This window comes from Fonsecaea multimorphosa (genome assembly GCF_000836435.1).
Source record: "Fonsecaea multimorphosa CBS 102226 unplaced genomic scaffold supercont1.18, whole genome shotgun sequence".
In the NCBI taxonomy this organism is placed as follows: domain Eukaryota; kingdom Fungi; phylum Ascomycota; class Eurotiomycetes; order Chaetothyriales; family Herpotrichiellaceae; genus Fonsecaea; species Fonsecaea multimorphosa.
This window is the reverse complement of record NW_015971652.1, coordinates 484,700-500,040: the sequence shown is the minus strand read 5'-3', so window position 1 is coordinate 500,040 and position 15,341 is coordinate 484,700. Positions and strand designations below refer to the sequence as shown.

The following is a 15,341-nucleotide window of genomic DNA, read 5'->3' as shown; positions in this document are numbered from 1 at the left end:
AATTGTCAATCGGCCAATTTACAGTCAGCAAGCTGCTATCCCTCGTGGGTATGTACCTCATACAAGTATGGTGAATAGCAAAAAGATCGGCGGCGCTAATGGATGGGCTGGATGATACCTCACTATTAGGCAACCGACCGCACCTTTGACCGACTTAAGCCCCGAGCAGTATGTACTTCCCGCCTTGTTATGTACGTACCGAATGCAGCCCCCTTGCGTCGGGATCAGGGTTGTAGGAGGCACCCGCTAGGCCATGATATTCTCGCTTGGTGGTTCCGCTCTTATCTTCATGCTCGTTGCTTGACTCTGGGGGCCAAAGTCGTGCCCATGAGGCTGCCACACACGGCGGAAAACCGGTCTCGCTGGCACAGATTCCATTTCGGAGAATGAGCACCTCCGCAGCACCTTGCAGCTGATGGCTTTGCCTAAGCCGGTTTCGTTAAAAAGAGAAGAAAGTTAAACTTGGGATCAACCACAAACACCCTGGCCACGGAGCAAGCCTGGTGTTACGAGCTCGCAGCGCCTCATGCAGCTTGCCCGGAAAGCTGGGGCTTTTGACACCCCGTATTGGGTCCCAGAGACTTGGAAGCGAATGAGCATCCCCGTCCCCGAGAGCGGAAGAGGCCATCCCCGGCCACTCCCAGAACTGCATAGAGTTTGGCAGGATTCTGCACGCTGGTGACTGGGATGTTTGCTCTGCCCACTCGGCTCTCCCTGCTTCCCAACTGCCCTATCTGCACAAGAGAGAAAAGACCCCTGGTCCATTTCAATGGCAATTTCGGTGTGACTTGAGCGTCCCGTCGTTGGCGTATCGGCTGCAACGCTCTGCAGGGTCCGAACACTTCGTCAGGGCGTTCTAGGCCACGAACCCAAGATCCAAACAAAGGCAGAGCTCCTTGTATCGTGCCACGGTTCCGCCAGGCCCCGCGCCGTCCGTTCGCCCTCTGTTGATTGTCGCTATCGCACTTGACGGCTGAGACGGATGATCTGTCCGCAAGCACACTTGCCCCGAGTTGACACGCATGTTGTTACGCCATCATGCATCTCCTCTCACCGGTGCCAGAGTGGGGAAAGCAAGTTGCGGAAACGAGCAAGGAACTTTCTCGCTCATCAAGGGTAGCCCCAATTTTGTCTCCTTGCAGAATGAGACAGCGCATTCGTTAGCAAAGACCTCTAGTAACAACCCATGCCGTTGCGCTGGCTGCAGCTGCACCTGTATCCCACGGAGTCTCCCGGTCTCCAGGCTGGATTTTGAGCCCGAGCTGCGAACTGTGTCCAGCTGAGGGGTCAAAACTCGTGTAAATCTGTTGCAGCGGTCCTCGAGACTCCTACCGATCGACCTGGAATACTCTGCCTTAGCCCCAGAGCCTAAGTGCCGAAATCTATCGGAGAGCAGAATGCTAGCAGGGTTCAAAGGTTGCAGAAGCACCTTTTCCCATACTTTCGCTACTTCGACTTGCGTGCTGTCGAAGTTCCATTGTGCCAGTGCCCTGCAAATCTCGTTCTCTCGTAATCCAGGTCGGCCACTTCTGTCCATCACCGTGAAGCATAAAAAGTCTTCTCCAAGTCTTCTCCTTGCATAGCTTTGGGATCGGATTCTCTTCAACTTTCATCTTTCTTGACTCGGCTGCGCGGGCTTTTTGAGGTCCCACAGCACTTTTTGATAGCATTGCCGCATTCAACAACGGACCCACCTTTGTCATGGCGTCAGACTCTGTACCTAGCAACAGTGAGTGTGTCTTTGTCGACTCTTACCTCCGGCAAGACCGTGGTTCGGATTGCAGACTTGGGCTCTTCCACCGTATCCTGATGCGGCTGCTAACATCCACCGGGCCCGACAGACAGGTCAGCTGGCCTCAAGGATCAGATGCAGCAATATCTCGCCACACCAATCTGGGAAGAGCCGTATAGACCGAGGACGGGAGCTCGCCATAGGCTCGGGAATCTCATTAGCAGGATGGACAGCGACCTTGCCAAGTTTGCCAGTGGTTCACCTGCTGTCGCTACGAGTAGAGGTGGCTTTGAGGAGTTGCACGCCGTCTCTCGAAGGCATGTCTTCCCCCCGTCATGAGCTTCACCCAGACACTGGCAATTGCTGATAAGGAAAACTTGTTCCTACAGCAATGACTGGCTCCCAGAGATGTGAGGTCAGTATCTGGGCCGGTCTTTCCAATCATCTCGATACCCCCGCTAAGGAAAGAAAAGATTCGGAGAGGGAATGTTGCGGGCAGCCTGGGAGGAAATGCCGAATACTCGTAGTAGGGATGCCTGCGCCGCACCGAGTTTCGCTGCCCGACATCGGCTGTCGAGGCTTTGTTGCAGATGTCCTTACAGGTGTTGGGCTCCTGTAACGAATGAGTTGGAATATCTGACACGGTACGCCAATGGTCTTTCACTCTGTGTGGCGAATGTTGATAGAGCGGGATACTCTCTCTCTTGTACTCCAGACAGGATGGGTTGTCATTCCATTATCTGAAGAGTTCGTCGTAACAATGCAATTCATGAGTTGGCTGGCTAGTGATATCCCACGCAGTATTCTCGCGGCCCTTCCTGTCTCCACGACTTTTGCGTTGTGCTTGGAGAATCAATCAAGGACGCGAGACAGATAATGAAACACCTACCTACATACCTCGCAGAACAGCTGTGGGCTATGTGCTCAGCTGCAGAGACGGAGCAAACGGTCGTTTCTGTTTTTCACGCTGAAGAATCTGAACCACCCTCTGATCGCGGCTGCGATTCGTCTGTTACCGAGCCTAACTCATTGGATGCCCCTAATTATCAGGTTGATAGTATCAGGCTGAAGGTAAAGTCCTGACTCGAAGGGGTCGACAAAAGCTCTAAGCCCTAGTAGAAGAACCAAATTCTCATGGAAGCATGGACGTGGAACGGTCTCGTGGCGTCAAGCAAAGGACAAAAGTGAGGCCACTTCATGCTTACCAATTTGGCGATGGGCTTCATCTGGGATGCACAGATTCGTCATAAAAGTGCGGTGGAGAGTCTGCATGATCCCTCTCTGAAATATGAGCTCTTACATGACTTCAATTTGAAGGGTTATGCGCTCAAACAGCAACCAGCGCAAAGTGAGCACGAGACTTGGCAGCGGCTGAGATATAGCTGGTTGTCCACCGTCCGCCGCCAGCAACGGTGTGCGCATCTAACGATGCTGACAGAAGACCCCTTGGATGTGTAAATGTAGACGCCGGCCACTCCTCGTCGGTGTTGGAGAAGAAAGAAGATTGTGCCAAGGATTGGAGCGAGGGATCGATTGAGATCTAGGCTAGAAGTGGTGTGACTTGTTAGCGATGTCGGCAGCAGAAGCGGCACATCAGACAGAACTCGGCCACGCCACGTGAATACGACAGCCCCTTGAAGAAATCCGGGGCAATGGATGTGGCAAACTGTGGTGAAAGTAGGAGTTGGACTCGATATGGAAGCCTTAGTGCAATCGCAGAATCCCGAGGCGATGGCAGTGAGACGGAGTCAGGCTGATGTTCGAAGATAGATCGGGTGGGTTGGGAGAAGGTTGGGGGACGAAGTCTTCTAGAAAATGGCGGCAGATGTTGGAGGGGCGGTGAGATGGTAGGAAATGCTCCGCGTGGACTCGTCTGAAAGGCAGCAACAAGGCCGTCGAGGCGGAAGTGGACGGAAGGGGCAGAAGCGTGGCGTCGATGGATGCCGCTGCTTGGCCTGACGAACAACAGAGGGAAGAGGCCGATATCTCGTGATCCGTGACAAATCTGGTGTTGTGACGGGAAGGAATACGGTTTTGCGGGAGGTAAGGGGCGAGGTCCAAGAAGTTTGGTGAACTGTGGACGAATCGAGATCTTGATGGACTGCTGTGTGGCTTGTAAAGGCTGATACCCGTAGACTGTTGGTTGGTGGACGTTGGAGTCACGGTGATGTAAGGGGCGTCGGGCACCAAGCAAACCGGCAAGCGAGTGTAGTAGAAACACACGACTAGACAGCGACAAGCTTCACGGGCGAGAGTGTGCGCAAGAGTACTCGGTAGAGGCGACAAGAACGACGAGGACAAGAATAATGCAGTCAGCAAGGGAAAAGCTGGAGCCGTGGAGCCGAGCCGAGTATGAGAAGAGCTGGGGGAATCAGGTGGTCAGGGTGAAAGGTGAAGTGAAGCGAAGTGAAGTGAAGGTGAAAGCAGCAGTAACATCAAGACCTGCAGTTACCTGCAGTATCTTGCTCCTTGCCATCTACAAATAGGCCGCAGTTTGTGAAGATTTAACCAAGATTAAAAGTACTAAGTAATTACCTAGGTAGGTATTGTTGTTATTGACCGCCGTTTCCAGTTGGGAAGGTGCGTAGGGGTGCCTGTTGCGTTCATTTCTGGCTGGCTGGCTGGCTGGCTGGCTGGTTCCACGGCTAATTCCTGGCACCACAGGCCAAGGAGCAAGGGAGAGGAGGATGAAGAAGGAGCTCTCCCTTCAACGTCGACTTGCAGTCCCCATCTGTAGCCCATCTGTAGCCCATCATCATCCACCTGCTTCTTGCATCTCCTTGCCCTCTGCGCGTAGTGGGTGCGTAGTGGGTGCGTAGTGCATTTGTCACGTCTCCACTTCTTCCGCCGCTGGTAGATCTTCGCTCTTTCTCTGAGCCACTAGGTACTTACCGCGTTCTCGGTATTGTAATTTGCATCTCTCTTTCCACTGTCTGTCTTTCAGAGCCGTTTCTAGCTCTATTGCTGCGATTGCCAGTCTAGAACCTTCAATCGTCCATGCGTCCATGACGCCAAAGCCAAGCGCCCTGTTTCCTTGTCTTCTCTCCGTGGCGTGACTCCTGGCTCATTCGCCGGTTCTGTCGTGCCTTTCGCCCTGGAGATCCAGTCAGAGTCGCATCTTTCCTTCCTCCGCTCGCCCGCAACAGGCCGTCTCCACCTTCCGAGCCCCAAAGGGCCTTTTGCGGTTTGTAGTCATTCGCCCGTCCTCAATAACAGGCTAAACGGCAATAAATGCAACTTCTCGCTTCTCCGGCCCATTCACATCGTTTCCAGAAACAGTGCATCATACCCCCCGTCATCGTCCTGGTCCTAGCTCTAGCTCTTTCTCTTTCGCCGCCCTTGTCGCTCTCTCGCCCTTACGAGGGACAGCTATGAGCCCATGACTACTCACTCGTTCCTCCGGACAGATCTTGTCCCCAGTGATGAACTCAATCCATGCCTCCAAGTCGCAGGTGATCATTTCTCAACCTTGTCATCTTGTCCACCCTCCCAGTCCACCAGCCCACCCCCTTCCCAACAGCTGTCTGTCCACTCCCCCGCCGCGATCCAGTGCTTTAGTCTTGTTTCAACCGTTCCAAGTCTGTGCAAAACGTCGGTCCACCAGAAATGTAATGCCGTGAACAGACAAGAAAAAAACCTTCCTCCCCGCCGACTCCGACTCTGGTACCCTCCATTCCCCAGAACACCCTAGCTTTGCTTGCCCCAGAGCGTCCTCGGACACGCGCGTGATCCCAGAGCAATACATAAACACTCGTAGATCCCCTTTCCATCACACCCCTTCTCTCCCTCTCCATCCCCCTTGCCCGCGTGCCAGCCTAGACCGTTGCAAAAGTTATACTCATTCGAGTAGCTAGCTATTCACTTCACCGTGCTCTCACCTTGCGACCTACTCCTACCTGTCCCAAGCTCCATTCACCATGGCCACCAACACAGATCATAACGCTGTCAACTCGGCAGTCAACGGCGACACCTCTTCCCATGCCCAGGACTTCGAAAAGGCCACTCGAGGAATGAGCCACGAGGAGAAGACGGCGGCTCAAAATGCTGCTCGCTTCGGATATGGCCCTTTGGCTCATATGCGCACAAACTTGGATGCCACTCTCCCTGGTGAGTTTCCACTACCCGCCTGATCGCGTCTTCTCAGAAGGTCCTGGACTGACTGATTTCTTCTGTTGCGTGATGATTTACAGCTTTCGGTGGTGAATTCCAACCCGGTCTCTACAGAGGCGTTGAGAAACGCAAGTTCGCCAACCCAGCTCCCTTGGGCTTGTGCGCTTTCGCCTTGACCACCTTCGTCCTCAGCTTGATCAACTTGGGGACCCGAAATGTCAAAGTCCCTGCCATCGTCATCTCTCTCGCCTTTGGTTATGGTGGTCTCGTGCAGCTTCTGGCTGGCATGTGGTAAGTTTTGCTTGCTGCTTGGGGCTCGGTTGATTGCCGCTGACCTGAATCCACAGGGAAATGGCAGTCGGCAACACTTTCGGTGCCACCGCTTTGTCCTCCTTTGGCGGCTTCTGGATCTCCTTTGCCATTATCCTCACCCCCGGCGGCTTCCAGATCGAATCTACCATCGAAACCCAGCAGAACACCAAGGCCCTGTTTGATTGTTTGGGCTTTTATTTGATGGTAAGTGCTGTTCAATGGCATTTGCATCTCCGGCGCAGTTCTGACTAGGAAACTACAGGGCTGGTTCATCTTCACATTTCTCCTCCTCATCTGCACCCTCAAGTCCACCTTGGCCTTCTTCCTCTTGTTCTTCACCCTGGACTTGGCCTTCTTGATGCTGGGCTGCTCGTACCTGGTCCTCGAGAACGGCGCACCTCACACTGGCCTGACCCGTGCAGGTGGTGCTTTTGGCATCCTTGCCGCATTTTTGGCCTGGTACAATGCCCTTGCAGGTATCGCAGACACCTCGAACAGCTTCTTCATCGTCCCCGTCATCCACTTCCCCTGGTCGGAGAAGGGTAGGGCGGCTCGCAACGACGACAAGGATAGCTCCGTCTAAGCGACCTGCACGATGCGGGTCAAAACATGCTCGCCGTCGATATTTTGCGCACCCTACACATGTGGAGGGCATGCGCCGAGAGTGGTTGAAGAAATATTTCTATTACAGGAATATGAATGAGCCCGAGAGGCATGAATCATCATACTGGGGAGGTGCGGTGTTGTATGGAACTGGAATCGGCAAAGCAATACTACGTCTCTTTGGATACCCCAATCTGCGTTGCTTGGTTCTGGCCAGTTCTGTTCCAAAAACTTATCCATCGTTTGCTAATATACTATAATGCTATGCTTCCTACCTTCAGCCATTGTCCTTTTTCCTGCTTCACTTTCATCTTCGTCGACACAGCTACCCGCAAGCCAGAGGAGTGTCGGGAACTCGGCAGGCCAGCTCGTGACGAGCAATTCTTGCTCATGGCGGAGCTTCCCAAATGGCCGATATCAAAAGGATGTTCGATGGCGGACGTCATGATGGAAGAAGGATCGTCGGATCGCAGGGCTTACTGAGGGAGTTGATTGATTGTCGTCATGCCCAAGCCTTTTACGTTTCGCCAGTGGCCCCAATCAGCTCCACGCTAAGTGATTGGCGCGCTGGGATCGAAGATCGCTTTCCTGGCTGTTCTAGCGTCCTAGCGCCGGGAAGCTGTGGAATGCTGATCTCTACAAGTCACCAAGCACCCAAAGGGCTTGAGTTTGACACCGGCGACAGTATCACGGCTCATCAAAGCCTTGGCAGGTGTATAGATGTACAGATGTACGGACTAGAGAAGCGAGAGAGAGAGCCTCTGATTGCCATGGCGCGGTGGAAGCTGGGGGAAGAGGGGCTGATCGTTCGTTCCCCCTCTTGTCGCTAAACCGCTCTTCCTGCAACTCTGGTGTTCTTTCTGCACACAGGTGTCTTTTCCAAAAGAATCGCCCCCCTTGATTTTAGCACCAGTACCTACCGTTTGGCGACGACGTCAAGTGACCTACCGACCTTGCCTGCTTATTCTAGCCACCGACGGGGCTTTTCCTTTTCGATTCGGTCAGCGAAAGGGGGATCCATCCATCCCCCAGACTCGTATCAAACTAGCCCCGTCTGTTGACCTCAGACAAACAAACCCCCACCCGCGCCTTCCGTTATCCATCCCTGTTACGCACCAGAGAACAAAGTGACCCCCGAATCGGTGCCTCGATTGGCTTTTTCTTTTCTTTCCTTTTCCCTTTTTCAACAGGTGCGCGGGGGGCAACTTTTCTGCAAACGTAGGTAGTAGGTAGTGCTCTGTGACCTAGGTACATACTACACCGGTTTACTCGAACGGAGAATAAGTAATCTACCTTAAAATCTCCTGTACAGTACTATACCTAGATAGATGGGGACGCACCTCTCCCCTCCCCTCCCCTAACCGACCTGCCTATACAGGAAAACTCAGAGAACTGCCTGGCTCTAACGAGCAGCCCTACCAAAGTCAAAAAGCACAATAGCCAGACAAAAGATATCGAAAGTAGTTACCGGTATTTCTCCCGGAATTCGATTCGACCTCCACGGGGCATTCCCAATCGCTCACCCCCTTATCGCTCTTGATCCCCGTGGGTACTTTGTACGGTAGGTAGGTATGTAGGTAGACTTCTGACTAGGTAGGTATCTACCTAGGTACGTCCAACAAGCTCGAAAAAGGCGTCATCGTTATGCAAAACTCCTCCGCCCCCCGGCCACCATTCTTCCCCCCCACAAAACAAACCCCGAGAGTATCTACCTGCGTATGCTAGCCTCATATTACGTCACTGACGATGCTGACACCTCTATCTAGTAGGGCTGGGGTTGTGAATGAGGCAATGACGTTGATATATTGCTATTAACTGATTGACTCATGGGATTAATGAATTAATGATTGGGGAATGACTCCGAACAGCGACTTGGACGTTTCTGCGATGCTTCCCTTTTCTGGAGCTGGTGGCGCCGAGCAAGGATGGCCCTGGTCTCGGACTTGGTTCCCGTCATCCGCTTGGTAGGGGAGGACGCTGTATCAGCATCTTCGACCCAGTAAGGCATCCTCCGTCGCACTCCACGCTTTATCTATGTAGCTGTTTTATGCCCTCTTTTAAGGCCTCCAGCATCGTGCATATGCAACGAGAGCTAGAAACAACTACATCGTCCGAATACCTAGTACTTCAGCGCGATCCCCAAATTTGAAATGAATAGTGCAGCATTGAAGCATGCAGCACGCTTCATTCAGCCTTTCTCCCTCCGCTTGCGCGTCCCCTCCCTCCCTGAAATATCAGAGCCGAATCATAAGATATATCTCGGCTCCCCGGACGAGAATCTGTACCAGAACCCCGTGCTGACTGTCTGGACCAGCTATTTGCCTGAATAATGTGCCTCTCTTCGAGCGGGGTAAGCCATCTTCTCGAACAGATTGCTGACACGAGCACCTTTACGCTCTACGCGTGGCGAGCGTGTCAGAACTTTGCGGAAAGATGCGGTACGACTTCGCCTCTACCCATTTCGAGACTGTTCCCCTTTTCGGCATAAACCGCTCTTGGTTGTGTTGGTGTGTTGTCCGACTTGGGATCAAAATGACCAGTAGCCCGCCTCAGAGGACGGCAAAAGCACTCACGTAGCTGACGCTGCTGTCCCTCACAGTCTCGGCATCACTGCTGCGTTCGTACCGCATGAACCTGAATCGTCTGTGATGGTCCGGTTCACCACCTTTTTCCCGCTCCAGTCGCTCCACCTCTTCAAGGCCAGCCATGAATACACCGATGGGGTGTCGCCCACACACGGTGTTCCCGGTTTCCTTGAGCACACGAAGGAATTCTGAATGTTGTCCCGTGGCGATGGCACACATACAAGCTCTGTCAGCGTGTGCGATGCTCTCAAATATTTGTGGTCCACCTTTTGGAACCTGAGTCCTGGAGCCGAGATGTTGACCCAGCCCCAGTGTGGGCATCTTGTGAACGTCTTCGTTGACCGACTCCTTCGCCGTGGTAAATTCCCCTCGTGCCCCATTGGGGAGCGTCAGCGGCGACAAGGCCGGGCTGGGTGCGTCAGGGAGGTAATAGGTGTAACCAAATCGACTCCCCCAATGGCAGAAGTCCGAGGAGATGACGAATGCATTGCTTTCATCCGAGATGTACGGAGCCAACATCTTCCCCAATGCAGCCTCCGTTGCAGGGTTCGTACCGCCGACCATGATGGGCACTAGAGGAGGGTATGACGACTCGGGCTTGTCAGGGTATAACTTTTGGAGGAGTCGGTGGATGTATGGTAGTTGCATTTCGGCGCTGTGCTCGGCTTCGTCCACGGGCTGAGACATGGTGGTGAACTTGACAGTGCGACCTTGGACGACCGTGGAGAGGGTGGATAGTTCTTGGATAGTCTCATGATCGAGGGGTAGAGGCGTGGTGGAGAGGGGAGTCTCGTAGGCGTCCACAACAGGGAGCGCAGCCGTGCTCAAGTGGTGGTGATGAGACGGGTGGAGGATGAAGATACGCTTTGCCTTGGAGAGGTCGAGGCATTTGTAGGCCCATGCTGCACAAGGACCAGAGTAGGCATAGCCTGCGTGAGGAGATATAACTACTCTGGCTCCAGACAATGGCAGACTGTCGACGCCAGGAAGAATGCCTGTCTCGGGCACCTGAGATAGCCACTGGTCGAGTTGGGTTGCCAGTTGTCGCCCATTGCCAGAGTACCACGAGCCGGCATGAGTGGCTTCTCTCACGGTCATGTTGAGAAGAGAAGAACAAGAACAAGACGGTCGCAAAAATAGGTGCAAAACTCTTTTAGATCGTTTGAGAGGATGTGGTTGGCGAGTCGGTCGATGATGATCTCTACTAGGTACCTAGGATGAAGCCAAAGTGATTCGGCGGGGTGATCCTTACCTCGTACTCTGAACGTGTGCGGGGGGCGCCTTTCCAGCTTCCTTCTGCACTGGCATCATTGAGATTGAGAACACTTCGCTCTTTGGAACTGTTCCATTCAATCCCATCACCTCGCAACATCTATTTCTTAGAGAGTGTATGTATTGATTTATTGTACTCTGCATCATTGGAGAGAGCCACCACCTCCACGAACCCTGGTCATCACCTGGTCATCACCTCCATTGGCTACCTGAAGCTCCCAGCCTCCCATCTCACGCGCGTGAGACGCGTAAAGTGTGTCCTCCCCACGCGTCATTCTTCAGACGAAACTTCGCCTCCTCCCACACGACCATCCACCATCGGCCATCTCCCAGCGGATTTCGATAAGAGTACCCGGTACTTTGATCAAGCATGAGCACCAAACGAAAAGCCTCCGTCTTTGAGGAGGACATGTTCTACCTCCAACCGAACACACCCCCGGTGACATCCTCCCCTCTCTCGTCAACCAGCAGCAGCAGCACGATCTCATCTGAGAACAACAACAACACTGCCTACGACTGCCTCAGAGTCAAGGCCGTTCCCTACCTGAACAGCCGGACGCGCAAGAGATACCGCGACGACAAACCCAACGAGGAGGTCATTCATGAAAACACCCTGAGGAAACTATACGATGCACAACGGCTGCATCTCGACGAGGCAATGCCCATGTCGGACGTGATCTCACTCGATCAAGACGGCCTGCCTATGTACAACGAAGCCGACGACACCGAGATGATGACCGACGACGTCCTCCCCCCAGAAGCAGAGATACCGCAGACCGCCCAACCGAACCAAACAACGATAGACGCTTTTTTCGGCGGGCGAGGAGGCGGTCTACAACAATCTCGAGCAAACGCAGTCCACCTATCACCGCCGCCGTACAACCCCTTCCTGTCGACATCCGGCGACGCTTCCAATCGACCGCCACTACAGATTCAGAGGACTTGTTTCGACTACTGGAATAATCCGAATCTGCGGTCCGTGAATGACTCCGCTGCTGCTAGGTAATGATTCGACATTGTTTGGGATGACAAAGGGCCGGCAGGCGCCTTGCAGCAGCGTGAGCAATACATGTGCATGTTGTGGAAACGAAGACATGGCAAGATCTGTAAGGACAGCACGATGTGTGGTATATATCCGCGGAAAAAACTCGAGCTGGATGAGGATGTGCTTGCCGATACTGGCTTCGGGACTTGATTGCGGCCCAGGATTGACTATCTGCAGCTGCACCAATGTTCTTGTTACTTCGCACGCAAGATTCTGGCCTCGGGGATGTTGGTATGCCTTTGAGGGGGTAGGGCGAGGTGTACGAGATAAAATGTCCGAGTCGCCATGGACCCAGACCAGGAGTCAAAATGCCTGAGCCTCATACAAGGTTGCTCTTTTGGCATATCGAATATATAGAAGAACCATAGAGTTGGTTGCTGAATTGCAGCTTGTATGCTGCTCTGTGGTCCGGCAGGCATTATCGCCATCGATTGTCTGGATCTGACCTTGTACATACGTAAGCGATACGCTGCAACTGGTATGAGCAAACGACCACTGGATCTATGATCTCCATTCCGCATTGATTCATTGCATTTTGACTATCATCATGCTATCATCATGTACATTAAAGAACCCCGGAAACCAGGCGACAACAGATGCAGATGGACGGATTAGCCGTAGGTACATAACGTCCAAGCCAAGCGATATGATGTGATATTGGTGTCGGATGCCCATGGAACATGGCGCCGCCGAACGTGACATCTCCGTAACATCAACGGAGCGAAAGGATAGAACTGAGCCGATCACCTTATCATAGACCATTGCATCACCGGTGCAACCAGAAATCCAAGCCCAATGTCAAGCTGGGGCAGTAAAGAGGAATGCCTTGATGCATCATGCCATATATCGTGTGTCCTTTGTGCGCCCATACCTCTGTCCCTGTTCTCCAATGCAAGCATGAACCCTGCGAAAACCATGCGTCGTATCATCATGAGTGCTGTTCATGTGTCCGCTGAGGCCAGATTGTGTACGTCTGCTTCCTTGTTCCTGGCCCCGAACTTCAATTTTGGTCGTCATTTTCTTTTGAGTAGCCAGTTGGCACCGTCGCGCCGAACCAATTCGACCGCCGACTGTGTCGCCCCAGTTTCGTCAACTGTGAATTTTCGGGTGGAACCTTGTTGCTCTGTCCTCGAAGATCTCCTCCAACCCGACATAGTCAATTCCTCTGCTGCCTGACCTGTATCGCCACGTGCCATCCCCAACAATCAACATTCAGGTCTCCCAATCCTCCTTGACTACTCTCGCACGAAGTTTCCGCCGAGTAGTCAATAGTTTGAGTCACGGGCTGGCTTCAGACCCCGTTTCTTCGCCTCGATGACTCTGCCCACTCAATTTTCAGGAGACCGCGTGTCAGATGGCTCCCCGTTGACCACTCGAAGAGGTACGCTTCGAGCCGGCTCATCCTCCGCACTTCGGCTGGCGCGATATTGTTCCACCCAGTATTCGTCAAGCATGGTGCTTAACCGATTGGCATGCGTACGGGCCATTGTCTCCGACTCCAGCTGGATCTTCTGGTACGCTTCTCTCGCCTTATCCCTAGCCAACTTGGTCTTCTCGCACCTCCTGATTAGAGGCGTGAGATCCCCAGGTTCGCCCCGAACTTGAGCTTCAAGTAGTGCCCGATTCGCGCCGAGATCGTCTTGATTTGCTCGGTTGCATTCCGTAAGGGCCACCCGAGTTCGATGTCGCATTTCGTCCGTCATGCGCAATTGCTCGTCTCGGAGTTGGAGGACCGCGTTTCTGGTCTCTGGATTCAGGGTGTCTGGCACCGCAAACGAGGCTCGCACTGATCTGTAGCTTGGGTAATACATCGAGTTTCCGAACCGCCGCATTCTTGCACGTTCCGGCTTTGCGCTGACATTGAGCTCAATCTTTGCATCCCCTTTCAGCGATTCTGGTGCGTTGAACTCAACGCCCTCGTCCCACGACTTGTCAGTGACCGGTGGAACAACATTGTTCAACATGCGTCTCGCATCAATGGTTCTACGACACTTCATACATGCTTTGCTCTTGGAGTATGTCACAGAGTTGACCCAAGCTGACAGACAGGTAGCGTGCATTGGGGTATCACAACAGGTAATGACGGCCATGAAGTTATCCTGCTCGAATTCGAGCTGGCATGCTGGACATTCCTTTTTGTGTTCTTCCAAGGCTTCGATACTCTCCGTGGTGGCGCGAGTGAGGATCAACATGGTAGGCGGCTTCTGCGGGTTAGCGGCGGCGGAGCTGGGCGGTTCTCGTCTGGGAGACACCGCCGTACTTGCGGGTACCGGTGGGGGAAAGGGAGAAGACTGACTCCAGTCAACTGAATAACCGAAGGCGGCTGCTGTCACACTCCTAGAAGGCTCTACCAGGAAGCCTTGCGATTCTCCCAGTCGCTCGTCCGACTCTCTGTGGTCGTGGAAGATATTCTCCGGCAGAGGTCGAACAAGGTCGACGCCTGATTCCTGTCGAAGACCAGGTGGACACGGATAGCTGGTCAGATTGACGGGTCGTGGAGGTTGGCCTGTGGGGGGATAGTTCTGGTAGGTGAAGGGAGAGTCGATGCCACGCAGATCTTGAGCAAAGCCGGAGCCTGATGCAAGGTACTCGAGAGCTGCATCTTCCTCCATGAAAATGCCGCGGTACATGAAAGGGGGCATCCCATGGAACCTGGTGCCGAAGGAATCTCCTGAGGCTGGGACTGATGTCGGCGCCGAGTTGTTAGGGGACTGTGAAGGATCCGCCATGTGTCTATGAGGGGTGCTCCTGAATTCGACCCTGCGACGCTTGTACTTATGGTCATCAGAAGAGGAATTTTCTCTCTCAGAACGAGCTTGAGATCCGGAAGGGCTGTAGTCGTCGTAGTGCGGTGGAGACGACATCTGAGGGTGATAGTACTCCATGCAAGAGAGTAAAACCTTGAACGCAGTAGTCAAGCAACTGTGTCCAGGGAAGCGGAAGTTAAGATCCAGTAAGGACTGAAGCCCAACGGATGGTCGTCAATAGTCTCCGTGGCTAAGAGGGGCTGAAGGCCGGTTCAAGTTTGGTTGACCACGGATTGTGCAGCGAAAATCAGTCGGAGCCTGAGGCTGCTATGGAGACATGGAGGAATACCGCAGATCCAAGGCAAAAGAGGCCGTAGAGTACGCCTTGGGGCTACCTAACGATGGGCAATGAGAAGTTTAGGAGACTGGGAGGTTGGAAGAAGAATGCAATGAGTGAAAGTGGTGGGAGGAGTGTGGTGAAAGTAAGGTTGTAACGGAATCTGGATGGTCATGCGAGGGGGAGAGGACAGAATCCCCTTAGTGCCCGGTTTTGACCAGTAGCGAGAGGCACGTCTGCCCTGCCGCAGTTGGATGATGATTCTGGAATCGGGGAGGGGCAGGGTGTATCGAGTACTAGTCGTTGAAAGGTTGTGCAGCGGCTGGTGAGAACGGTGAGAACGGTGAGAGGGTGGAAGAGTCAGCTTAAAAGCAAGGCAGGTTTCAGCTTTGGCCGAGGCGTCTATCTTGGTATTGTGGTCTGTGCTTCGGTATTACCATCAGTGACAAGCCGACTGTGGAGGGAAAAGCGAGATGCTGGTCAACGTTACAGTCGAATACGAGGGTTTTGAGAGTGATTGGTTGCTGTGTCGTAGCATCGGAGTCTGGATGTCGAAGAAGAGGGGATAGAGGAGTGAGAGGAGCAAGATGATGGTGAG

General features: G+C 53.3%; 4 protein-coding genes across 4 annotated transcripts; 2 read left to right on the top strand and 2 right to left on the bottom strand.

The window, feature by feature from the left end:
• Positions 1 to 5,649: 5,649 nt before the first annotated feature.
• Z520_08325 (uncharacterized protein) lies at positions 5,650 to 6,737 on the top strand (the record flags this gene model as incomplete). Its single annotated transcript, XM_016778822.1, has 4 exons — positions 5,650 to 5,839; positions 5,923 to 6,133; positions 6,190 to 6,358; positions 6,417 to 6,737. 4 exons carry the CDS (start codon positions 5,650 to 5,652, stop codon positions 6,735 to 6,737), a joined length of 891 nt encoding a protein of 296 aa, XP_016630193.1.
• A 2,569-nt stretch (positions 6,738 to 9,306) lies between these two features.
• Z520_08324 (uncharacterized protein) lies at positions 9,307 to 10,440 on the bottom strand (the record flags this gene model as incomplete). The annotated part of the gene is made up of 1 exon (XM_016778821.1): positions 9,307 to 10,440. One exon carries the CDS (start codon positions 10,438 to 10,440, stop codon positions 9,307 to 9,309), a length of 1,134 nt encoding a protein of 377 aa, XP_016630192.1.
• Positions 10,441 to 10,984: 544 nt separating this feature from the next.
• On the top strand, positions 10,985 to 11,620 carry Z520_08323 (uncharacterized protein; the record flags this gene model as incomplete). The annotated part of the gene is made up of 1 exon (XM_016778820.1): positions 10,985 to 11,620. The coding sequence occupies one exon, from the start codon at positions 10,985 to 10,987 to the stop codon at positions 11,618 to 11,620; it is 636 nt and encodes a 211-aa protein (XP_016630191.1).
• Positions 11,621 to 12,987: 1,367 nt separating this feature from the next.
• Z520_08322 (uncharacterized protein) lies at positions 12,988 to 14,523 on the bottom strand (the record flags this gene model as incomplete). The annotated part of the gene is made up of 1 exon (XM_016778819.1): positions 12,988 to 14,523. One exon carries the CDS (start codon positions 14,521 to 14,523, stop codon positions 12,988 to 12,990), a length of 1,536 nt encoding a protein of 511 aa, XP_016630190.1.
• Positions 14,524 to 15,341: the final 818 nt, after the last annotated feature.